General features: G+C 34.8%; 2 protein-coding genes across 2 annotated transcripts; both read right to left on the bottom strand.

The window, feature by feature from the left end:
- Positions 1 to 1,654: 1,654 nt before the first annotated feature.
- LOC131928757 (GTPase IMAP family member 7-like) lies at positions 1,655 to 9,440 on the bottom strand. The gene is made up of 2 exons (XM_059284870.1): positions 9,377 to 9,440; positions 1,655 to 6,321 (listed from the first exon to the last, which is right to left on the bottom strand). The coding sequence occupies exon 2, from the start codon at positions 6,311 to 6,313 to the stop codon at positions 5,411 to 5,413; it is 903 nt and encodes a 300-aa protein (XP_059140853.1). The 5' UTR covers positions 6,314 to 6,321; positions 9,377 to 9,440; the 3' UTR covers positions 1,655 to 5,410.
- Positions 9,441 to 13,206: 3,766 nt separating this feature from the next.
- LOC131928749 (GTPase IMAP family member 7-like) lies at positions 13,207 to 17,773 on the bottom strand. Its single transcript, XM_059284864.1, has 2 exons — positions 17,658 to 17,773; positions 13,207 to 14,951 (listed from the first exon to the last, which is right to left on the bottom strand). Exon 2 carries the CDS (start codon positions 14,947 to 14,949, stop codon positions 13,762 to 13,764), a length of 1,188 nt encoding a protein of 395 aa, XP_059140847.1. The 5' UTR covers positions 14,950 to 14,951; positions 17,658 to 17,773; the 3' UTR covers positions 13,207 to 13,761.
- Between the last annotated feature and the right edge of the window lie 9,582 nt (positions 17,774 to 27,355).

Genomic DNA, 27,355 nt, shown 5'->3' with positions numbered 1-27,355 from the left:
TTACGGGTGTTGAATTTCTATATTGTGAACTACATTAATTTTTTTTAATGCCATGATGTGCAATAATGTTTGGATTACAAATATACTCAATACTTTGTTTTGCCTTTGTTACTTTTTAAATAAATAAATAAATAAATAAATAAATATATATATATATATATATATATATATATATATATATATATATATATATATATATATATATATATATATATATATATATTTATATACACAGAAAAAGAGATGGAGTAAGTGTATAAAAAAAAAGATAAATAATTTTTTTTTTGTGTAGATATAGTCTACATTTTGAAGCATTTTGAGCAACGTTAGTGATGCTTTTTTTTAAGGAAGTCTACTTCGCCAGCATCCCCTTGATTGTCAAACACTTTGTAATTGTGTATTTTAGAGATGTACATTGTACACAAACGAAGATTAATCAACACACTTTAGTGTTTAGAAACACATGCAGCCCGAAGATAGACATACACATACAAACACCAGGTAGCAAATTTGAAAAAAAAAAGTTAATGCTGACATATTGCAAGCAGATGGACCGCAACAGTTAAGCTTATCAGATGATGGTTTAAGATTATGAAAAGCGAAAACAATGGTTATCACAGTGAAGGTGTTTCTTTCTGGCATCTCTTCGGGGGGGGGGGGGGGAAGGGGGCTGGGGGACTAAGGTTCCCCGAAGGAAGTTTGCCTTCCCACTCTCCCCCCCCCCCCCCCCCACCCCGAACGAAATGGAATTTATAAAGAAAATATATACTTTTGTCAGTGCCCCCCCCCCCACCATGACCACGGAAAATTTAGTCCGCCCTCCGAAAATATCAAGCCCCTCCCCCCACACCCCCGGAGAAAAAAGTCTGGAAGAAACACTGAATATGTTCTCTTAAGGTATAGGGGGAATAAAGCTTTGGCCCAAAATAGGTGAAGTAAAATATATTGGATAAAACTTGTCTTTGTTTTTAACAAAATATAAGTTTTTATGACAATGTGGTAGTGCTTAAGGCTGATAACTCAATATTCTTGGGTTCAATTACAATACTATTTTAAAGATGGTTTTTTGCTTCACGCAAGGGAACATATAAACGTATGTGTATAGAATTAAACATACTATCTATTATTATACGCTGAATTCAATGAGCCAGGTGGACTCTAAATCACCCGTTCTATATTTAAAATGGTGTAATTACTTCATTCGATTTCAATACATTTACACTATCAATTATTCTTGAGGTTAAGAGACTTCGAATGAACACCCCACCCCACTCCCCCTCATCACACACCATCTCGGAACTTCGAACGCCCATCCCTTTCCACCCTTATTGATATCACGCCATTTACAGACGAACTTTTTATTATTCTTATTAAATTATATATAGTTAGTTATTGTTGCGTCCCTTGTATTGTATATATATATATATATATATATATATATATATATATATATATATATATATATATATATATATATATATATATATATATATATATATGAGAGTGTGTGTCTTGGGGTCAAGCTGTCTGTTCTGAATAATAAAATACTGAAGTTACCTCGATGAAGTCTATTTGTTGTGCGTGGTAAACAACAGTGTAATGTGACCATATCAAGCATTGGTAAACTTGTATCATTGTTTTTTTTTTAGATCTTTATTAACTATACCATGCTTTATACCACGAAAACACACACTTGTTAATACGTTTGGTTCAATTTAATAACATAAATACAATAATGGTTCTTATATGAGTTTTATTATTTTTCAAGCATTTAACACAGTTGTATGCAAAGTAAAACAAGTAATTAAAAAAAGTCTAGTGACAATTTTAGCGCAATTTCCTTGTGTTATTTAAAATAGCTCTGTCGTAGCGTAAATGAAGAGCAGGGTTAGTAAAACCATTGGTTAGTTATTAAAACGTTTTTTATTAATTTTTGTTTCAGTATTTTACATGTTTTATTTACAATAGAGTAACATGACTAAAAACCATTGCGCGCCCAGCTACCGAACGTGACGTCGCAGCCATTAAACGTGATGGCGCAGCTTTTGAACGTGATGACGCGTGTGGTGTGGTTGCATAAAATGCCTACTAATTCGGTCCAAATTTTAATTAATTAAAAACATTTTTTGTGACCAAACGAAAGGATATTTTTGAAAACTTTCTTCGGCAATATTGTTGTAAATTATGGCAGAAATCGATTGGTACATGTTTCAAGTCGCTAAGTGGTCTGGTTGCTGAGATATGGGCCAAAAACTGCATTTTTTCGAGGTTTTTTGGCTTTTCCGGGAAATCCATGAAAGAAACCCGGAATTTTTATAGCCTATGTTCATCCTCGTAACTTGCTTAACATAATTGCTTTGGAACTAGTCCTCGATATTGCTTCGTTGAGGAGGAGATACGACTTAAAGCTGCGGACACACATCCATCCATCCATCCATCCATTCCCAGAAAAGACGAGTTAATAAACGCAATTCTCCAGAATGGAAATTGCGCTAAAAAGTAAATTGAAAATTATTCGAGAGAAAAAAATACAGCGACCGCGAATATTAATCAAATGAGACAAAAAAAAACCCAGTACTAATCACAATCAAGCAACCAGCGTGATGAGAAATTGCCCTCAGTCATCAGACTAATAGTCTAGTACAGGGGTCTCCAAACTACGGCCCGCGGGCCAAATGCGGCCCGCGATGTCCTCTCATCCGGCCCGCGGAGATCTTTTTGTGCACGGAAAAAACGTTGATTGGTGATGGCTGAGGAACTTTGCCCAGAAAAATCAAAGACATGCCTGGAAGAAACTGGCCCCCGAACTGAAATTTGATAGTTAATGCGGCCCTCGGACTGAAAAGTTTGGAGCCCCTGGAGTCTAGTACAAATATTTGATCCCGAGAAATGGTAATACATGATAACCAACCCAGATACATCATTAGCAATGACAAAAATGTCAGCATAAATAGTATTAATAGAGAAGAATAAGCAGTATGTATACACAATAAAAAAAACGAAAGAGTTTTAAAATATATAATTTTCATATTTGTAGCGATAAAGCTTTTAATTTTTGAATGTGTTTGTGGTTTTTATTGACAAATGTGCGTATTTACATTTTTTTAGTATGTCTAAATATGGACGAAGTAAATGAGGACGAGTAGATATCCATGCTGATATTGGGTAACACCCGACCTAGCGACGATGCTAGATTCAATATTAGACCCACATTCATTCTCATAACATATCGTCTAAAAAATGCAAGATGGCATTTTCATCATTCTCATTTTTTTCCTTGTTGTTCCACTGACACACTGGGCCGGCACAGAATGTTCATCAAAGGCAATTTATTATCATAAAAACAATACTTCGTATATGGGTTAACTATTAATTTCAAGCCGTTGGCAGATGTATGATGAGTAAAAATAATACAATACATTTAAATTAATTAAAGACTAAAGTTACAGCCACCCGCTTGTATCAATGAAGTGAGGTCAAAAACAAACAGTAGTAACTTAAATCAAGCAGTAGTTTAACATCCGGTGTGATGAATAAAGGCAATATAAAATCCTTATAATACTATGCTTTTAAATGCACTGTAAATAACAAAATAACACAGATTTACTTTATTTAATAAAAAGCTTTGGACGCTCATGATGTCTTTACATATTTTAGCGACCCAAGAAATAAAAACATAAAAAATAAGCCACTGTGCATTAGATTTAATAAAAGCTTATACAAATAGCCCTCAGTTATCAAACTTAAGTCTGAGTACAACTAAAGAGTCTCAAGACTTAGAAATACATGGAAATTGCAAATGAAACTAAACTATATATCTATGTTGACAGCCCTCACAATTGTTTTGTCTGGACAATAAATGCATTAATGGGGAGGATTTTCACAGATGTAAAATTTTAAAATACACTATGGTGTATATAGTTGTAGAAAGTTTTTAATACTTGAATTTGTCTACAATTTGCAACGGATTTTTTTCATTAACAATATTTTTATATTTTCAAAACGAAATATTGGTGGGAGTGGAGTTGATCATTTTAAAAAAAGTAAAAAAAAAGGGGGAGGGGGTCAATTCGCGACTATAAGAAATCTGGGCATGGAGCGAGTAATTTTAAAGTTGACCTTTAGATAAATGTGTGTATTGACAGCATAATGTAGGTTCAATGTCCTATATAGAGAGGTTTTATGTCCTATATAGAGAGGTTTTATGCCTTCTATAGAGAGGTTGTATGTACTATATAGAGAGGTTGTATGTCTTATATAGAGAGGTTGTATGTCTTATATAGAGGTTGTATGTCCTATATAGAGAGGTTGTATGTCCTATATAGAGAGGTTGTATGTACTATATAGAGAGGTTGTATGTCTTATATAGAGAGGTTGCATGTCTTATATAGAGAGGTTGTATGTACTATATAGAGAGGTTGTATGTCTTATATAGAGAGGTTGTATGTACTATATAGAGAGGTTGTATGTCTTATAGGGAGAGGTTGTATTTCTTATATAGAGGTTGTATGTCCTATATAGAGAGGTTGTATGTCCTATATAGAGAGGTTGTATGTACTATATAGAGAGGTTGAATACCTTATATAGAGAGGTTGTATGTCTTATATAGAGAGGTTGTATGTCTTATATAGAGAGGCTTTATGTCCTATATAGAGAGGTTGTATGTACTATAAAGAGAGGTTGTATGTCTTATATAGAGAGGTTGTATGTCTTATATAGAGAGGTTGTATGTCTTATATAGAGAGGTTGTATGTCTTATAGGGAGAGGTTGTATGTCTTATATAGAGGTTGTATGTCCTATATAGAGAGGTTGTATGTCCTATATAGAGAGGTTGTATGTACTATATAGAGAGGTTGTATGTCTTATATAGAGAGTTTTTATGTCTTATATAGAGAGGTTGTATGTACTATATAGAGAGGTTGTATGTCCTATATAGAGAGGTTGTATGTACTATATAGAGAGGTTGTATGTCCTATATAGAGAGGTTGTATGTCTTATATAGAGAGGTTGTATGTCTCATATAGAGAGGTTGTATGCCCTATATAGAGAGGTTGTATGTCCTATATAGAGAGGTTGTATGTACTATATAGAGAGGTTGTATGTCCTATATGGAGAGGTTGTATGTACTATATAGAGAGGTTGTATATCCTATATAGAGAGGTTGTATGTCCTATATAGAGAGGTTGTATGTCCTATATAAGGCCACAACTATACCCACAGTGTATCACAAAGTTATGAAATATATTTAAGTCATGAAAAAAATTAATGATAGGTCTAACATTAGTGAAAAGTTATTGTGAAAATTTGAAGAGATTTATACGATGTGTGTCAGTGTTTAAGAATGTTTAGTAAAGTTACGGGTATATTTATAAAACCTGCGTATTACAGTGTTGAAGAGGTTGAGTAAAGCTACACAGCACTCGAGATGTATAATTTCTTCTTTGAGCAAATCAGAGCATTAATCTGATCATTATACTTCCAATAAGCTACCAATAAATACAATACAATATAAATTAAAGCAGCAATAAATGTCCACAAATAAAGCAATATGGCTGGCACTGCAAGTATTAAAACTTGGACCATATTTCTTGCGTTCATTAATGATTTGTAATGGTGGATATTTGCAGTGGGCCTGGAAATCAGGTCTTCATCAGGTATGGTAACTGTGTATTGTTTATCATTTTGCTGCATCCACAAGTCTCGCATGTTTTTAGCATGGTTAAAATCAAGCATAGAATACGGTCTTTTTACTGTTGACTTAACCTTCTGAACAAACGAGTTTAAGACTTGGTTTTGCGTGTCGTCCGGTCTTTTATTGTTGAACAGGACACACCGTCCACTACATTCCTGGAACAAATTCTGAATGTCCCCTCTCTGATCCTGGCACCAGTCTTGGAAGGATTGACAATAATCTTCATCCTGGTCAAGTTCAAAGTTGTCCCCATGCGTCATGACGATTATCCCCCAGTTTCTAAAAACATCCTCACCAAAAATAGATTTAACGGTTTTCACAGCGTTTTTCTCCTGTTGAGTAAACCTCACTCCGTATTTCAACATAAACAACAAAGCCGTGAAACCTTGCGCCATCTTCTCCTTGATCGAGTCGATCAGATCTCTGGGGGTGACGATCATGTCATCCCCGGTGTCACCAATGCCGGACCCATCAATCAGTGTTAGATCACCATTGGTGTTCACCGATATCTCATCACCACGAGTGGTGACTTGCTTCTGTAGAATTGAGTTGATTGTAGAACTTTTTCCATTCCCTGTTCTACCAACCACGAGAAGGGTGTCACCTGTTACTTGAGCCATTGAACGATCTGAAAAATAAAATGATTGTACTGGAGTAAATGGAAGGCGTTTGTAAAAGTCTGAGTCATTTCAATTCAATGCACAAAGTGAATACAGATGCAAACGAAAATCTCAATCATAACGAAAAGTCAGACACTTTAACTAAATTATTTGTTGAGTTCATTACATTTTGTTTAATCAAATGGTGTGTTAATGATCAGAATAATCTTTGTGCATATTATATTTTGTTTAATCAAATGGTGTGTTAATGATCAGAATTATCTTTGTGCATATTATATTTTCTTTAATTAAGTGGTATGTTAATGATCTGAATTAACCTTGGTAGCCTACACATTAAACTATGTTTCATTAAATGGTGTGCTAATGAAAGAATGATCTTCGTTACTGATCTTCGTGAAGATTTTATTTTGTTTCATCAATAGCGTGTTAATGGTGAGGTGTAAAGAGCAGGGATCAGAGTTTCTTCCAAGCATCTCTTCGGCTCCGCACCCCCCCCCCACCCCAAAAAAAGTCTATCCCCCCCCGGAACGAAATAGAATTTATATAGAAATCATACTTTAACCAGTGTCCGCCCCCCTCCCCCGGAAATGTTGACCGCCCCTCCCCCCGGAGAAAAAAATCTGGAAGAAACAGTGGTAGTGATATGTTTGGAAAGCTAAAAACCTAGACTTTATTTATTATCTCATTATATACAGCAGTTATTTGAGTAACTACCGAAATCGAATTTATTGCTTTGAGGGAATACAATATCACATCTATGAAACACCCACTAATATAAACAAGTTAATAAAAAGTCTAGTGACAATTTAAGCGCAATTTTATTTAACTAATTTTTTGTGACCGAACGAAAGGATATTTTTGAAAACTTTCTTCGGCAATATTGTTCTAAATTATGGCAGGAATCGAATGGTAAATGTTTCAAGTCGCTAAGTGGTCTGGTTGCCGAGATATGGGCCGAAAATTACATTTTTTCGAGGTTTTTTGGCTTTTCCGGGAAATCCAGGAAGGAATTCCGGGAATTTTTTTGGCCCACAATCATCCTCGGGACATGCTTAACATATTTGCTTTCAAACTAGTCCTCGATATTGCTTCGTTGAGGAGGAGATACGACTTAAAGCTGCGGACACACATCGGACACACATCGGACACACATCCATCCAGAACGAATTAATAATCGCAATTGTCAATATGGAAATTGCGCTAAAAAATAAGCCTGATTTGAGTTGCTCCTCACGCTCATTATATTTTGTTTAAAATGGATACACCCTCTGGTAATAAAGATGAAATAGAGGGAAATAGGACTATGCTTAGATTGCTTGAAACCAAGATTATATATAGTTTCAGTATTTATCTAATTAGTTACGGAGATTGTCACATTCAACGGTTAATTGAGTACGTTCAGTTCTTGATTAATTAAGCGACTGGGTTTTTTTACGTTGTATTACAGCTTTGGTTAATATTATAAAAGTCACGAACGTACTATAATTCACCTGCAAATATAAAATATCCTATAACCATTAAGTTTAGATTACCTCCAACCCAAACCTAGTCATAACACTAATCATAACCCTTCGCCAAAACGCGAAATATTGTATCCAACCTTAAAGATCATAGTACACGGACAAGTTATTTTATCAACATTTATCCATAGACAGAGCGTGTAGCTACACAGATCTATATCAGCCTCAAGGGGGGGTGGTCCAGAAATGACGTCACACTCGTAGGGGGGAGAGGGGGTCTGTAATTTTGTGACGGTGTGTGATGAGGGGGAGGGGGGGGGGTTCAGATGGTGCGACGTCACACTTTTGCATTAAAAAAAGCAATGTTAGAAAACGAATTTTAGACGATATTTTGCGTTTTAGAAAACTGTTTTAATAAATTGTAATAGGAGTTGATTAAAATACTCTGTTTTGACAGAGTTCAGACAAGATTTTGGAAAAATATAGCTGTTTAAAAAAAACATCAACTGCAATTTTGAGGGGGTTGTAGACTGAGGTGTGACGTCATTTTAGGGGGGTGTCTGGCTTTTTGTGACGACGTGTGACGGAGGGGAGGGGGGGAGGTAAAAATCGTCAAAAAAGCGTAACGTCATTTATGGATGACCCCTAGTGTGTTTTGCTGTGTCTCCTGACACTTTCGCGTATGTAAACTGTTAGAACATGAGCATGTCAGTATGTGAATTTTTTTTTGTTGTGTAGTGAATCACGCGGAAGACATTACACTAGCGAACTTAATGCATTCGATTATGCTGACACGGTAAAGTAATGTGTAAATTGAAATAGACGAATATATATATATATATATATATATATATATATATATATATATATATATATATATATATATATATATATATATATATATATATTTACTTATTTATACCCAGGCTATTCTGCAATAGTTGGATTTTGCTGACAAAACCAGAGCGACGTCGCTAACAGCTGCAACTAATGTAAAAAAAGCGGGCATTTTTAGTTTTATAAACGTTTATAAAGTTAAGCATCTTAGAGCCTGCGCCTGCCGTGGTAAAGTTATAAAAAACTCTTCAGTTTATAATGTTGTTATCATTGGGGACAGTGGCCTAGGCAAGGGGGTGTTGGGGGGGGGGGGGTTATAACCCCTCCCACGGACTCACACCCCTATATATATATATATATATATATATATATATATATATGTATATATATATATATATATATATATATATATATATATATATATATATATATATATATATATATATATATATATATATATTTGAACCCCTCCCATGACCAATTCCTATCTACGCCACTGATTGGGGATATAATATGTCGACTAGATTTATACTATGGTTGTTTGCCAATACAATGTTTACATACGGAGGTGGTATGTCATAGCAAGGGATATCAACAACTTTAACCATGAGTGCATAGCACACATTCACACACTACTATTATCCGATAGATTACACGCAATATTACATGCAATATTATTATACTATATATTACAAGCGTACATTATCTACATACAGTACTACTATATCATAGATACTATTAGTACATTGTGTACCTACTCACTTACCTTCTTTGTAAAACAAAATCGAAACAAAACTTCTGCACACGTTTCTCTTACACGTCAAAGTAAAATTTACTATTTTTAGCTCACTAAAAAACCACGCGGCTTTCCGGGAAATCGAAAGTGGGTCATGTGCCGTGTGCAAAAATCCCATCGTGTTTTACACAGCGTTGTGTAATGAATTGATAGTGCGTTCTACCTATCTGGTGGTAGCTTTTTTAACTAGTCACACCCACTTACGTTCGACAAAGGCGTAGCTAGGGGAGGGCGTGTGGGCGGCCGCCCCGGGCGCCGACCCTAATGGGGCGAAAAACTTGGCAAAAGTAATAATTAAAAACTTAATACTGAGCTCAATTACTGAATGGTACACGGTTAAATTTAACAAGATAGACTACTGCTTTGCTTTCCTGACTGACTGTTTTCAATGTTGTTACATCACAATTTGGTTCAAATCTGATAGTTCGCCCCGGGCGCCGAAATGAGTGCAAATAAAAAACAGGTACAGGATGCATGTGGGGAGAGGGGAGAGGGGGGGATTAGTTAATGGGACACTGTATCAACACCTAATACATTCGTTTTTTTCCTCCGACCTTTTAACACCCCGTCAGTCAAAGTATGTGTTCGCCATCATATGTTTTTCAGTTTTTCAATTACGCAGCAGTAGATGATTGTTTTCCAAGAAAAGAAACTTACATAATATTTGTCACGTTGGTTTTACCCACTGCTTTGTTTTTTAAACCCCAGAGCTCAAACGTGCCAAGAGTTGAACCGGACATTACAATCATCTGACAAACAGGCTAGTGTATATAAAGGGCTACGTGGGCAAAATCTGGAAACTAAGATTTGAATGAACATTTACCTTTAACTAAAGCGTGAGTCACAATAATCCAAGGTAAATATATTTTACACTTTTTTTCAACTCTATTTGTATGGATAGTATCTGAATGCTGTTTACTTTTGCCGCCGTAAAGTTTGGGTATCTTATAAAAAATGTTAAAAGTTAGCTTTACCAGGTAATAAGCAAGCATATCAATTGTTAGATCCTTTTTTTAGCATATTTGTAAATTTTATATTTTACGTAAAATGGTCTATTCTTAATGTTTTTTAATGTAATAATATTTGTATGACTATTACTGTATCTCGGAATATATATATATATATATATATATATATATATATATATATATATATATATATATATATATATATATATATATATATATATAGCCTATATATATATAGGTAGATAGACAGATAGATAGATAGATATATAGATATATATATATAATTATATCTTTAAGGCCTAAATAGTATCTCCCCGTATTGCGATTTTTAACGTCACTATATTCCTGCAACTGTCACCCATTCAAAGCCATGCAAACTTCATGTTGATGAGACCTTTAGGGCAACATTTGAACATGACATATTTTCAGGACAATGGCTGCTATACTAAAGTTAACATTTGTTGCCCTGCTGGTGCTGATGGCCACTCAACCACAACACTCAGATGCCAATGTCATTGGAAGCTGTTGGGAAACCTGGAGCCGTTGTTCTCAGTAAGCCGGGAGCTGTTTATGAGTTGAACTTTTGAAATTCACCACTGCTAGTTATGCTAGTAAAAAATATAACCTTTGGTGTTCCGATTTGTATAATCAATATAATTTGATTTTTGTCCTCGCAATATTTTTATTCTTATACATAATAAGACATAATCTACCATCCCCCCCCCCGCCCCCCCCCCCCCCCCCCAACAAAATAGACACATTTTAAAAATTAAATAGAAATATATGCTTTATTTTCTCCCATCGGAAAGTTTCAAATACCGACCCGTATATCCCCTTTCCATTTCTTCGGATCAAATCACCTAAAAGCGATACTAAAAATCACCCTATGACTACACCTAATTTATAATCTCCAATATCTATTGTGGCAGATATTTAAAAAAAAACAACCTAGTTCAACATTGTATTTTATATACCGGTAAATGATTATAATCCGAAATTCAAAATGGTACATAATTTGTTTTTCATCTCGCAGGTGGAGCAATTTCTTTACAGGCAAGGCCTGGCTCAACTGCAATGACAAGTGTAAGTCTTTGGGAAAGAGTGGTGGAACCTGCGTCCTAACGCCTTCAACGTGTCCCATCGCCAGACAGGCGTACCAGTGTCGCTGTAACTAGGGAAAACAAAGGGAGATGAGGCCTTCGTCTTGAGACAAAGGGATGCAACTTGTGCTAACCAATTTTTGTCTGAGCGTTTGGCTTTAGCATTTGTAGCTACTATTGTATCAATCATAAACTTTGACTAGTGTAATTGTATATATATATATATATATATATATATATATATATATATATATATATATATATATATATATATATATATATATATATATATATATATATAGTTTTAAGCTGTATTATTTTATATTAGTTTCAAAATAGAAACATGAGTATTCAATAAAGTAGTGCAAAAAATTCAGCTCATTGATTTATTACATTTTATTATATTAATCTTTTTTTTTGAAAATGTGTAATCTGTCTGTACAAAAATAATCTAAATGGAAAATAGTGCAACGGAAAATTGTCCTAACTGAAAAATGCGCAAATACAAAACCAATTACACTAATACACCTTAATTTTGTGATATTTCGTGGAAAAGTTTCTATTATGCTGCAATGTACAAAAAATGAATATTTTTTAGTGTCTATAAATTGTCGATTTCAGAAAACAAAATGCCCTTGTGCACTTTGTTTTCCTTTGCGCATTTCCTTACAGTTACCAGTGATGACACTGGTTCTCTGTGTTACTTTCTCAAGATTTAATTAATAAAAATGCTCTTATAAAGATTGTCTATAGTAGATCCTCAAACATTTAGAAAATTACCTTTTTTTTTTAAAAAAAAGGGTTGTCTTTGGGGTCATCCATAAATGACGTCACGCTTTTTAATGACGATTTTTATCCACCCCCTCCCCTCCGTCACACCCCCCCTCAAAATGGTGCTTTGACCACAGGTGCTTTGACCATAGGGTTTTGACCATAGGGGGGTTGACCACAGCGGAGCTTTGACCATAGGGGCTTTGACCACAGATGTGCTTTGACCATATGTGGTTTTACCATAGGGTGTTTGCACCCCCCCCCCCCCCCAAAGTTTTCGATTTGCACCCCCCCTCAAGTTTTTCTCTATATATTTTACTATTTTTTGCCTTGGTGTCACCCCCCTAAATGGTGTCACCCGGTGAGGTCCGCACCCCCAACCCCTCTGGTGAAAGTTTATAATTATTTGTATATACATTCCATTTTGTTCGGGGGGGGGAGGTAAGCTTTATTCAAAGGGGGGGGGGGGGGGGGGGGGTTCAGAGATGCCTGAAATAAACTCTGCACAAGAAGTAGAGTTCATATGTTTTAATGAGCTCGGAATATAGAGGTATAGTGTGGTCAGCCCTATGCAGGTGCGCGTTGGTTGCCCTCACATGAGCCAGGTACCCATCAGATGTGGATGAATTCATGGACGTCCTACAGACTCGATCTCTTTCGCGTTACAGTCGTGAACTCTACACCCCGACCACCCTGTTCCAATTTGTATAGTTAGTGTTATGGTTATAATTAGTTTTCTCTTTGGAATTCAAGTTTAAATGGGGCTGATAGAGAGGAAATATTATATATATATATATATATATATATATATATATATATATATATATATATATATATATATATATATATATATATATATATATATAATGAAATATTATTTTTCATTATGGGAACATTTGTTTTTTAATTCTTATGTTCATAAGTGTATGACAATTAAGTCATAATAAAGAAACACATGTGATGGTTTTTATTAAAATATATTTTATTCAACTTCTTATTTAAAATATTACATGTATAATTGTTCACTAAAATCAATCTAACTAATCACATTTTGTTTTAAAAAAAACAAATTAAACCGATAATTAAAAGACTGGAAACATGCAACTTAAGTTGTGTTTTTTACACATGTTAATTAAAAAAAAATAAGTCTCTCTACAATAAAGAATTACACATTTCAAATGCAAAGAGACTTGTGTTGAAAAAAACACACAAATACAATGTATTATTACACAAGGCGAATACGTAAACATGATTGATTACAGAAATTCATTCAAGCTATATTGTACATAATGCTCAAATAATATAAACTTCAACATCACTTTATGCCTAACTCTACTTAATAAGATATGATATGCAGGAATATAAGTTTAAACAAATATATGATTTTTTTAAAATTTAATATTAACATAATTAAGCAGTTAACAAAAACTGTAAAATTATTTACCAGTATTTAATGCACATAAGCAAAATTAGCTGTTTAATGTCTACAACTAGTTTTAAAACTTGAAATACAATACTATACAGATGGTTCAGTCACGTTTGAGCTGTTCATTGTATTTTCAACAGTAGCATTGACTGTGTTACTACTTGTGGTATTCATTGTGCTGTTTGTTGTGTCATATATTGTGTTATTTGTTGTGTTAAACATTGTGCTATTCATTATGGTATTATTTAGAAGGATACGAGAGAACAGTGAAAATGTTTCTGTCACCAAATCCACACCACAAAAAGGCAATATAACAGTGATAACAGCTAACAATACGGCAACAGTAATCCACAATTTGTTGTTAAACCCTTTTCTACCTCCTTGCTGCTGAAGGCAACGTATTTTTTCCTCTAGCTGTCTAAGTTCAAATGATAATGTATGAATCAGAGAACTCAAAATATTTGTGCCTTTATCTTCACGAATAATTTCGTTACGTTTTGAGGTAAGTTCTTCTAAAGCTTCTTTTAGCTTAGATATCTCATTAACAGCATCAACTTTTGCGTGAAATTGTAGTAGAAATGTGTCTACATTTTGTGTATTATGTGTATAATGTTTCAAGTTCTCTTTTAGCAGTATTCTAGTATGTCCATTACTACAGGCATTAAAATCTTCTACGGTAAAAACCGGACAATCCATTTCACCCACAATGTTAATAAACTCTTCTTGCATTCTCTTCTTATTTTTGGACTTATTATTAAACAACACACACCTGTAGTTGCATTCTTGAAACAACTTTTTTACCTCCCCTGTCTGATGCTCACACCAGTCCTTAAACAATATATCATCGTCTTCATTATCTAGCTCGTAGTTGTCGCCATAGGTCATCACAACCACACCTCGATTTTTAAACACATCCTCCCCAAACATGTCCTTGACCCTCTGTACGGCGTCCACTTCCTGCTTGGTGAACCTTACCCCGTACTTTAAAACAAACACAAGTATGTGAAATCCTCTTTTCAAGGCAGCGTTTACCGAATCGAGCAGTATCTTAGCTTCACACTCCATATCTTCTCCTGTATCCCCAATCCCAGTGCCGTCTATAACTGTCAGATTATATCCCAAAACTGTTTCCGTGTGTTGAAGAATTTTTACATCCCCTTTTGATGGTCCACCGGAAGTGTTGAAAATGAAACCGCCAAGGATGGAGTTTCCGGTTGAACTTTTGCCATTGCCGGTCCTCCCAGTTATTAGGATGGTTTTACTTAAAGTAGATGGCATTTCTGAAAATTAAGAAATCAAAATTTTAGCCTAAGTATAGTTCTATATATGGTTCGGCGTGGCCTAAGAAGTAGAGCAATAAGCTGCTAAACCGAAAGTCTCGAGTCCGAAACCGGGTTCAAATCAGTAGAGCGTCGCTGAGTCCACCCAGCTCTGATGGATACCTATCTCATCTTAGGGAATGTAAAGGCGGCTGGGCAAATTGCTGACCACACTTTCCCTTCCGATGCCGAGTTCAAGAAACACATAAACTATAACTTTTTTCTATATATAAATATAGCTCTGTAAGCTATGCCTTAAGCACTTTTGTTTTATATTGATAACTATTTTTTCTTCAAATGAATTAAAATGGAGCAATGTATTTTATACCACGGTACCAAACTCGAAAATTGTAATGACTCTTTGAGCATTGCTAAGTAAAATAAAGCTAAATAGGTCCTACATAATTGCTAAAAACGATGTGTTGTATTGTAAAGCAACAGTGAGACTATTATTACCCAGTGACACAAGAAACAATACGGGGGGGGGGGGAGAAATACCCCACGGAAGAGGTGCATTGTAGAAACTCCGGACACAAATTACAGGCACTCTATTACCATTATTAAAATGTTGGTTACTTAATTCACGAAAGGCGTGGTCAGGTCGCAGAGCAGTTGTTAACTAAACAGAGAATCTAGAGTTCAATTTTAAATGTTTAGTGGCCTATATCGAGCTAACATAAATCAACCTGGAATTTATATCTAGATAGATGAAAAGTAAAGGCGTCTAGGGATAGTGCAGACCACACTATCCCTTTAAATGCCGATGGTAAAAAAAACAAAAACCTCTAGTGTTATGTACAATGAGTCACCAGATTTGTACGAGAGGCATTTCTGGTTTAGAGTTTAGCCCAAATCTAACAAGAGTCCATCAGGGATCTAAATCTAGCTGTGAAAAGTAAAGGCACCAGGGTCATAGAGCTATCCACACTATCCCTTTAAATGCCGATGGTTAAAAAAAAAACATGAACTCTAGTCAGAGGCGTAGCGAGGGGGGGGGGGGGGGGGGGCGGGGAGTGCGGACCGCACCGGGTGACACCATTTAGGGGGGTGACACCAAGGCAAAAAATAGCAAAATATAGAGAAAAACTTGAGGGGGTGCAAATCGAAAGTTAAAGGGGGGGGGGGTGCAAAGTTTGTCCCCGGGGGGGGGGGGGTGACACCATTAAGTGCCGCACCGGGTGACACCCGACCTCGCTACGCCACTGACTCTAGTTATGCTGTACAATGAGTCACCAGATGTGTACGAGAAGCCTTGCTGATTTAGTGTTTAGCCCAAAAAAAAAAAAACTTAACTTACTACTTTTGTGATTATCGATGTTACCATTACACATGTACCGTAACATGATCACAGCTATTCTATAGGGATATGTTGTCATGTTTAGGAGACATGTCAGTTTTCCGTTTAGCTGTAGGCCTAGACCATATACAACCAAGTCTTAGGTAGGCAGAAGATTAGATAAGATATGCTACGTGATAGCCATGTAGTTCTAAAAATAAACTGTTTAATACTATCTGCATGGTCATATTTTATAAATACGCCTATCCCGATTCATTTCAGGAAGGAATAAACGGTGTGTCTTAAATCATCGTAATCCTACTTTAGAACTATAATAATACCGTTGTAGTCATATGTCTTGTGTCACTGTTGTCTTATGTCTATTGCCATTGCAGTCTAGCGCCATTGTAGTCCTTAGTCTAGCGCCATTGTAGTCCTATGTCTAATGCCATTGTAGTCCTTAGTCTAGCGTCATTGTAGTCCTATGTCTAATGCCATTGTAGTCCTAATACTAGCGTCATTGTAGTCCTATGTTTAATGCCATTGTAGTCCTTAGTCTAGCGTCATTGTAGTCCTATGTCTAATGTCATTGTAGTCCTAATACTAGCGTCATTGTAGTCCTATGTTTAATGCCACTGTAGTCCTTAGTCTAGCGTCATTGTAGTCCTGTGTCTATGCCACTGTAGTCCTTAGTCTAGCGTCATTGTAGTCCTATGTTTAATGCCACTGTAGTCCTTAGTCTAGCGTCATTGTAGTCCTATTTATGCCATTGTAGTCCTTAGTCTAGCGTCATTGTAGTCCTCTGACTAGCGTCGTTGTAGTCCTAAGTCTAATGCGATGGTAATCCTAGATCTAATACTATTGTATGTCTAGGTCTAATGCCATTGTAGTCCTAAGTCTAACTTCATAGTAGTAGTCAAAGGTAGTCAAGCGTCTAGTGTCATTGTAGTTGTAGGCATAATGCCACTATATTCCTACTGAGGCTTATACTAAAAAGATTGTAGTCTTACCGTAAGGGGCTCGTCCATAAGGAAAGGGGCGTCGTTTTTTTTTGTGTGTGACGTTTGACGGAGTGGGCGTGGGGGAGGGGTCGATGTCAAAAAGTGTCATGTCACATTAGTCATGACCCTAGGGGTCTTCTTTAAAGACAATGTGCACCCCCCCCCCCACCATCATCACAAAATTCATTCCAGCCCTCCCCCATAGAATCTAGATCTAGACTAGATCGGGATTTAAACGTGGACACAACGACACACAATTGAAACTGAAACTTGATTTAGAGTTCTTGTTTCAAATAGTTCTGGAGTAGATCTATTCAATTCTTATATTCTAGGACCTCAATCTATGTTGTAAATTATAGGCCTAATTATTAATTAATGTCGTATACTTACTTGTACAAAGACCCAATCACAAATAAATACTTAGATTACGTCTTCATAAAGGTGTAAGGCTGAGACTATGATCTCTAGTCGACGGAGGTTATCTTGCCTGTGTTGATGTGGCCAACCATTTTGGGATTATAAATTTCGGGAAAACCCGCAATTACATTTATTTCTTGGCATGCTATTTATAGCATCCTGGTTATTTGAACCTGATGTGGGTATACACTTTGTTAAATAAGTTTTAAATTAAAAAAACATGCCTATAAGTTACTATAACTTTTGTACTAGATCTAAATCTAAATTTTAATTTCATGCTTATCAACTACGGATCAATTTTTAATTTAACCTTGGGCTTAATTTAATTTTAGCAAGTTACAAATTAGTTATATTTAGGCTAGTTACTATTAATAGTAAGGAAAAAACCCGCAGCAACCAAAATGAATCGCAAAGTTTTATCTTTTATATTCAAACTTTTAACTTGGGAACTCAACTCAAATTTTTTATTCAACAAGATCTCAATTCTACTAATTCTAGGACTATAGGCCTATTATTAATTATAGTATAATTAATAATTAATGCCTATTCATGTCAATTTATGTAATTAATTAATATTAATTAGGGCCTATATTTAATTAGGGCCTAAATACTTTATTGTTATTAGGCCTGTACATTACTGTACAAGTAAAGTAGTAGTAGTACGTATAAGCCTACTTTACAAAGCTTACTTAATACTTATAGTTAGTGTCTATATCTCACTCTATAGTAGTCTATAGTCTATAGGTACACTTTTGTGTTATTTTTTAGAAAAAAGTCTGAAATATTAACCCTACCTAATTACTAATTATAATTCCTTATTACACTTATTAGTATTAGGCCTATACTTTTTTTTTAAAGAAGGCCTAGTTTACCTGGGGGGGGGGGGGGGGGTAACATCAGTTGTGTGCATTTTTTGACAGACTTTTTTTTCTATGTATTATAAATTATTTTTATGATTTTTTTAACAAGTCTTATAGTTCTTTAGAAAATTATTCTGCCTGCATGTTGCCTATCATTAGTCATGACTAAGATATTTTTTATTACAGATTATATAGTGGCTTTTAGTGCACAGTGTGGTAAATCAGTGTTTCTTCCAGACTTTTTTCTCCGGGGGGGGGGGGGGGCACTTGAAATTTTCGGGGGGCTGTAGACTTTCTTCGGGGGGGGGAAGGGGGGGGGGGCGGACACTGTTAAAAGTATATATTTTCTATATAAATTATAGATATTTCATTTCGTTCGGGGGAGGGGGGGGGTAAAATTTTTTCGGGGGGGGGCTTAGTCTCCCCGAAGAGATGCCTGGAAGAAACTCTGTGCTAAATAATAGAATATTATACTGCTAACAGAATGTTTCAAATTAAAATCCAAGGCTCGAACAGACAATGTCCCTGAGTCCAACCAACTCTGATGGGCACCTGCCTCTCTTTACAGACAGTAAAGGTGGCTGACCATAGTGCTGACCACACTATCTTTATGCTGAGGTCATAAACATGTGAACTTCACCTGCCCCATGGACCATCAGGTTCTAAAGTGTACTTTACTTTTTGCTGATTATACTGATTTGTTTTTGTATGTGTAAGATGTACTCTTTAATCCTGATGGTTAATTGGCAGATGAAGTAGAGTTCACCTTTTATTGACATGATGTAGTCAGTTGTATTTCCGGCCACATGTAGTTTGCCCTACATGAATTAGTAACCTATCAGAGCTGAACTGGTCATTTTCTGGTTATCATTCATATGCTCTCTAATCACACAGTCTTATTCAACATAAAACATTTGGCAACAGACTAATAACAATAGGGATAAAATAATTTTTTTTATAATTCTGGGTTATTTATTTATAAAATATTTAATTTATATTTTACAATACCGTTTGTATAAAAAAAAATTAAAATAAAAAGTGCTAGGAATAATTGAATGTAGACAATTATGTTTTATCAATTATGATCAAACATACTTGCAACATTTACTTATTAAAATGCAGTTGTTGGACAAGAATTTTGATTCATCTTGCTAACAACAGTTGGAGGACAACAGGTTTAAAACATTAATAAAAAAATACATTTGAAATACTATTTGTAAACAAGCATTAGATAAACTTTAAAAGCTATTTCATAAATGTACAAAAAAACAATGTGATATGTTAGAATTAAAAGAAATGGGTTAAATACATGGTGTATTTATCAAATTAATTTTTAAAAATGTCTCAGAGGTTCAATGTATGTTTACTTTTAATAATATATCCATCACAGTTTTGGAAATATACAGTCATACATGGCTATTATAAAATACAAAAAATGTATTGAGACAAATTTTGAATAAGTTTTTGTATTAGGAAGTAGGCATTACCCTGAGAAGGTAAGAGGATAATATTATTAAGAAAACGCTAAACTGGAAGAAGAAAGTTTGCCTGGTAAGAAAATCCTGGACCAGAACAGTAGAAGAAAAGACAAGGGCTGTAGAGCTTACATGGACTGAATCTTGTGGAAAGATGTGGTTGCTGCCCTTTGTTACTTAGGGACCATAAAAAGTAAAAAGCCTATACAGGGATGAGATCAATTATAAAATTATTAATACATGGCATCCACACTGTAATTTCCATCACAGTAAGATCCACTGCCCTACAGAGACCTATTTAGGACAGCTATGAGGATGGGACACTATAACTGCCAATTTATCAGCATTGTCATCTTTTATATATTTTTTCTCTACTTCCCCACATCAATAAACAAAATGCTTATATAGTTTGTCCAATTTTACAGCTAAATTTAAATCACATGTAATGTACATCAACTTGCACCGGTCTCCCATAATGCTATTTATCCAGACCTTCCAACCATCAAAGACTGACAACTGAACTATTGTCGTCATCAAAACCTAAAACACACCTGGTCTGTTCCACCTCACCATCATCGAACACCACAAGCCTCATTGTCACAACACGATTCTCCCACAACACTTTGTTGGGTGTGGCTGTGTCTTGAAACTTGTCACATATACAGCATCCATCATTCTCTGTAGAATACCGTACCCCACACACCCTCCCAGTGCCTAATCTTGTTAGAGGTCTAGTATTATTATAGAATGGATAAGGAACTTGAGTGCCTGGGTAAAACTCTGGTCTCTCTAGACTGGTGAATGTAGTCTTCCCCTGGACAGTTAGGGCTGCCAATGGTTTGATTGCTTCAAGCATAAGGTCGTCGTCATGTAGGCATAGCAACGAGGAAGACAACTGATGTAGAAGTTTTTGACAGGTATAAACTCTTTATGACCTGGATTCTTCCCGCAGGCCTGTTTGTGAATATCAGCCTCTCACTCCCCTTCACACCACACTTCTGTTTCATGGTTTCAACTGCAATACAAAACAACACATGTTTATCATATTTATCAAATTAACAGACATTTTTATAAAAGTTTATATCTATTATTTTAGAAGGGCCACACGAAAAATAATCTCAGACAAAATATTTTTGTCCTGAGGTCATTTGTCATGTTATTGTAACCTTTTAAATGCTATTCTGCACACAATAAAAAAATCAGTATACCCAGAGCCCATCTAGTGCACCATATACCATGCATCAATTAACCTGGATAAAGCAGACTCAGTATGCTACTGTGATCACTTACAATAACAATATAACCTGATGATGGTACCTTAGGAAATTGATCTGAAAGGTTAACAAAAATACAATTGAGTACTATTGCATTTTTTTTTTCAACTAGATACATTTTATGTTTGCCTCAACTATATTTCTTAATAAAAAATGTGAGTATTGTAAATAATTTACAAAATGGTGACATTCAGACCTGGAGTTTGAATTATTATCTATTCTTTTATTCAAGCTAAAAGAAAAGAATTAAGACTTAAATGCAAAATCCACAGGAAGAAGTATGAGTGTTTTGTCCTTCTTGATAGGCAAGTGCTAGCATTAGAACAATTCATTTTTTAAGTTCATTGTTTCTCTTTCAGAACATAGAAAAGTTATCATTTTTTTAAGTTACTAGATCAAGTATCATTTAATTAAAATTAATTTTCATTTAACATTTGATGAAGCCTAAATATCAATTATTATATATTAATACATTGAATCAATGATGGATTTTTATAACATTTGCCTCAGTTTATGAATTTATGTTTCTATTTTTTAAAAAAAATAGGCCTACTACTACTGCTACTATTGTTTCATTAACTTTAATATTTAATAATGATTTCAACTAATGTGCAAAAATAATAAATCTCTTTTTAGCACATTACTTACATTGGAAGCCTATACATTCAATTTAAAAATTGCATTACTTAAAAAACTAAGTAAAGTATTATTGCACAATGTACACAGCTATTTAGCGCTCTAGGCTAAACTTCTTAAAACACAAACACAAAAAATTACTGAAAAAAATATGAAAAGACAATTAAGGAGATGTTTAATTTACGACTAAAACTGTATGTCTACTAACATTAACTTTTGCAATCTACAACGGCTACTGATGTATTTGTTTTTTAACTTGATAATGCTAAAAAAACCTACCAAACTATTTTGTTTAGAACTTAATTTTTATAATAGCAAATAATAACTTAAAGTAGTATTTGTATGTAAGCGGTCAACCTAAGGTGCAGGAATTTGAAATGAATGTAAAAATTAAGCAACGAATTATCTCCCGTTTGAAAATCCAAATAACTAAACTTCATTAAAGGGAAATAACTTTCACAAGAATAGCTAAATTAAACAAGTGTAACTAAAACATGCTTGAAGAACGCAATAAAAAGCTCTAAATTTTATTATAAACTTAATTAACACATTTTTTATATTAACTATGTAAAAAAATATATTTTACCTATTGAATACTTAAATGTAGTTTTTTTTTTGAAAGTCTAAAACTGGTAACTTTATTATAACATATTTTTATCCAATTGTGATGACATTCACTATAAAGTGTCAATAATTTACCAATTTTGTAAAATTTTGGATCCCCTAAATAGAGGGACACCTTTCTAAAATAAACTAAACATAAAAAAAATTATAATTTGAAAAAACAAAGTTTACTTTCAGTTATAAATGCCATCCTATTTAATATTATATATTAATACTTTAAGAGTGGTAATATAGATTCCTAAAAAAAATATATAAAAAATTCTACTAGAGAACGCCTACCTTTCATTGTAGTGTGTTCCGTACTGAATTGAAACCATCTAGCTTACGATGAACTCGACTACTCGATATACTTTATTACATTCACAAGACATATATAACTTCGATACCTAAACATAACTAGACTCAATGCCCCAGAACTACGACACTAACTTATTTAACTTCTCCAAGCTATACAAACGGTACTCCCAATCAACAACGATTTCACTGGACCTACTACTACACTTCAAAAGAGAAGTCAATATAATTCGATACAGTAATCCCACAAGAATCAATACTCCCGAACTCCAGAACTACCATACTTCATCACTTGCTTTCTCAGTTCTCATTTCTCTACTACCAATCAGATTCCACTAGACCAGGGGTCGAAAACCTGAGGCTCGCGAGTCGCATGCGGCTCGTTTGATGTCAAGTTGCGCCTCTTCATCTCTATGCAAAAATATTCATAATTTATTAATTTTATTTTTAAAACTCATAAAAATATAGTTCTGCAACTATTGGTTATGAACGACATAATAATAAATATAAACAAGTATCACTCACTATTCTATTAGACTTTTTAATTTCTCCCTATTTAAATGTACTTCCTATTAAATTGTCCATTCAGAATTGAAACATTCAACTTCATGTTGGATATCATAAAAAATAAACGAGCTAAATGTAAAACTGAAAGGAAAGGAAACCCCAGCATATGCCTTGCTTGGAGAACAGTTTCCTCCATGTATCTACCCCTCCCCCCCCCCCCGAATGACATGGAATTTATAAAGAATACATATACTTTTACCAGTGTGTCCCCCCTCCCCCCCAAAAAAAACCAAGTGCCCCTCCCCCCCCTCCCCGGAGAAAAATGTCTGGAAGAAACACTGTTGTAAAGTGTTTTTTTTTTTCGAAAATACTTTTTTTTGTTAAAGACATGGAGAGCGGTAAATTACTTAATTACGAAAAATATTTTTTTAAATATCGTGATGAAACCAATGCTACTATTAACATGAACCACTTCAGCATTAATCCAATATATAAAGCTCAATTGTATGTAACATGTAATAAGTTTGTTTGTCGTGGACATACTTCAATGGATTTAAGTGTTAGAATATTATCGTGCTAATAGTCTAAATTTATGAGTTAAAAAATTACTATTGAAAGTGTTGGGAAATTTTTCAAACTGATAGTAATAACTGTCGGCATCTTCATTAAACACAATTTTTAAAAAAATATCATCTTTTACAAAAATTCTAATTATGTCTAAAAATTATTTATATTTAGTCCTTTAGCACTTACTTCCCTTTGATAAATTAGGAAAACAAAATTACTTCCCTTTATAAAACATTGCATTAGTGGAAAAGAATTTACTTTTTATTACTTTGTTTTGGTGTTGGGAAAAAATAATTACATAATTAGCGGGGGATTGATCAAGTGCAAATGTTTTAGGTATTTTACGGATAAGCTTGGGGTATTATAATTGTTCATTTGGTTTGGTTTGGCTCCTACGTTCGTTTAAGTGAGTGCAAAAGACTATGAATAAGTTGGGGTACTATAGTCGTTTATTAAGCTGAAACAGGCGATTCTGCGTTTTGGTTGGTTGTGGTTTGGGTGGGCAGTGCCGGGTTTATGATGATTACTAAACACACAGGTAATGGTCTTTAACAGAAAGGTTTTTCACAGAAGCCAGAGCAAAAACCGTTTTCATAAATTGTAATAACAATAGCAAGTTCTTAAAATACTCTATGTAGACATAGTTTAGACAAGATTTTAGAAAAATATCCATGTTTAGAAAAAAAATCAACTGCAATGTTCATAGGGTGCGGGGGGGGGGGGGGGAATTGTAGGCTGAGATGTTACTTCATTTTAGGGGGTGGGGGATCTATTTGTGCTGATGTTTGATGGAGGGAGAGGGGGGGGAGGGAATGAAAAATCATAAAAAGCGTGACGTCATTTATGGATGACAACGAATACTTAAAAGCCAGTAAACAGGCATATGCGATAAAGAGTTTAAGAGCTTAGAAAGATTAGAAGTGTGAAGTTTCGACTTAGAACATCGTTTAGCCTGTAAACACCATGCATAGTGTGCATTTAATCTTATTGAGATCGCTTCTAAGCAATAGATCTTCGCCGGGGTGAATACAATATTATCAAAATTTAAAGAATGGTGGCACTCTAATGTTAAGAGCTCGATTTGTTTATGAATTGATGTTGGTTGATGCATGCGTTTTATTTTATTCATGTATCAAAATCTCGTCATTTTACACGTCACCGAGACGGAAAAACTGGGCTTAGCGTGTCTGAGTGTACCTATATGTGACTGTGACCACGATAACTTGAGTACCTTTACAGTCAGGATGATGAAATTTCATATATAAGTGTGACATTAAATTTGTAGCTCTGTAACCACTTGTTAGCGATTTCCGGTAAACGAAAGAGGACTTATTCTACTTTCAATTTTTTCAAAAGCATATAACTTGAGCACTGTTTCTAATAAATAGATGAAATTTCACATATAAGTAAAAGTTCTAGTGCTCTTTTTTTTCTGTCAAATATTGATTAATTCCGATGGCCAGAAGTAGTATTTTACGCTATTTCCAATTTCTAAAAAAACGCATATACATTTGGGGTCATCCATAAAAGACGTCAAGCTTTTTTTTGGCGATTTTTACCTCCCCCCCCCCCCTCTCCTCCGTCTCACGTCGTTACAAAAAGCCACCCCCAGTTAATGACGTCACAACTCAGTCTACAACCCTCCTCAAAATTGCTGTTGAAATTTTCTTAAAACATCGATATTTTTCCAAAATATTGTTAGTACTCTGTCAACATAGAGTATTTTGATCAATTCCTGTAACAATTTATTAAAACCGTTCGCAAAAAACGCGAAACAACGGTTAAAACTCGTTTTCAAACATTGCTTTTTTATAATGCAAAAAAAGTGACGTCACACCATTTGAAACCCCCCTCCCTCCCCCTCATCACACACCGTCACAAAATTACGGACCCCCCCCACCCCAACCTACGAGTGTGACGTCATTTATGGACGACCCCTTTATATATTAATGTTTCGCATTATTATACACACATTGTTTGCTGTTCACTTGGTGCCCAATTATTTTTTAACAAGATTCTATATTATTTTAAATATTTAAATATTGATTAAAAATCATGTCTATATGCCGAGTTGCCATCCACCTTAGACAAGTGTTAAATAAGAATATTAAAGAAAGTTTAGGGGACATCACTTCCGCTTTATTTATATTCTCGACGGGAACAATATGTGTTTTCATTCTCCGTAGGCTTGTCTCTTTTTTTTGAAACACTAAAACCGTCATACCTAGAGAGCTATTCGGTATCATTTTGCAGCATTTGTCCCCTAAAAACAACCATGTTATTATTTTGTCATTTACCATAGTTAAAAATTCGTGCATCTAGCTTGGAGTCTATATAATAGCTTTGATCATATGGCTATACAATATTACTTTTAGCTATGTGTTATAGTACTTACTACTATCGATTGTTACAAAAGTCATCAGTCAATTTTTCTGAGTCTGACTTAAGACTAAATCAGCAAAGCCTCTCGTACAAATCCGGTGACGCATTATAAACAAGTAAATAAAAAGTCTAGTGACAATTTAAGCGCAATTTCCTTATGTTATCCATAACAATTTTTAATTTTTTGTGACCGAACGAAAGGATAATTTTTTGCGTTTAAAATCTACACGATGCTCAGTTTAAATTAAAAATATCATCCTAGGCCTACACGATGCTCAGTTTAAAAATTCTTAATTAATTTTTTGTGACCGAACGAATGGATATTTTTGAAAACTTTCTTCGGCAATATTGTTCAAAATTATGGCAGGAATCGAATTGTAAATGTTTCAAGTCGCTAAGTGGTCTGGTTGCCGAGATATGGGCCAAAAAACTGCATTTTTTCGAGTTTTTTTGGCTTTTCCGGGAAATCCAGGAAGGAATTCCGGGAATTTTTTTGGCCCACAATCATCCTTGGAACTTGCTTAACATATTTGCTTTGGAACTAGTCCTCGATATTGCTTCGTTGAGGAGGAGATACCACTTAAAGCTGCTGACACACATCCATCCATCCATTCATACATCCAGAAATGACGAGTTAATAATCGCAATTGTCCGTATGGAAATTGCGCTAAAAATACGTAGAGTTCATGATTATTTTTTGCCACCAGCATATAAAGGGATAGTGTGGTCAGCAATGCCGCCAATATACCCAGACAACTTTGCTTTTCTCAACTAGATTTAGATCCCGGGTGTTTCAATGTTAGCTATATATAGGCCACAAAACCGTTCAAGTCAAACTCGAGCCTTTCTGTTTAGTAAATGTTAATGTTACGCTTTGCAATTATTTGCTTATTTTGTATAAAAAGCGATATACTCTTACATGATACTAGTCTTATAGTTGAATATATATTAATGGCCAGGGGCGGCGCTACCTATAAGGCGAACTAGGCGGTCGCCTAGGACGCCATCCTTAGGGGGGGGGGCGCAAAAGGTTTAATCGCTACAATCAAAAA

The sequence above is a fragment of the Physella acuta genome, unplaced genomic scaffold (assembly GCF_028476545.2).
Source record: "Physella acuta isolate Inbredline_101_S28 unplaced genomic scaffold, ASM2847654v3 ptg001541l, whole genome shotgun sequence".
Classification (NCBI taxonomy): Eukaryota; Metazoa; Mollusca; class Gastropoda; family Physidae; genus Physella; species Physella acuta.
Note: the sequence above shows the minus strand (reverse complement) of the source record. Positions and strands in the feature narration are given on the sequence as shown.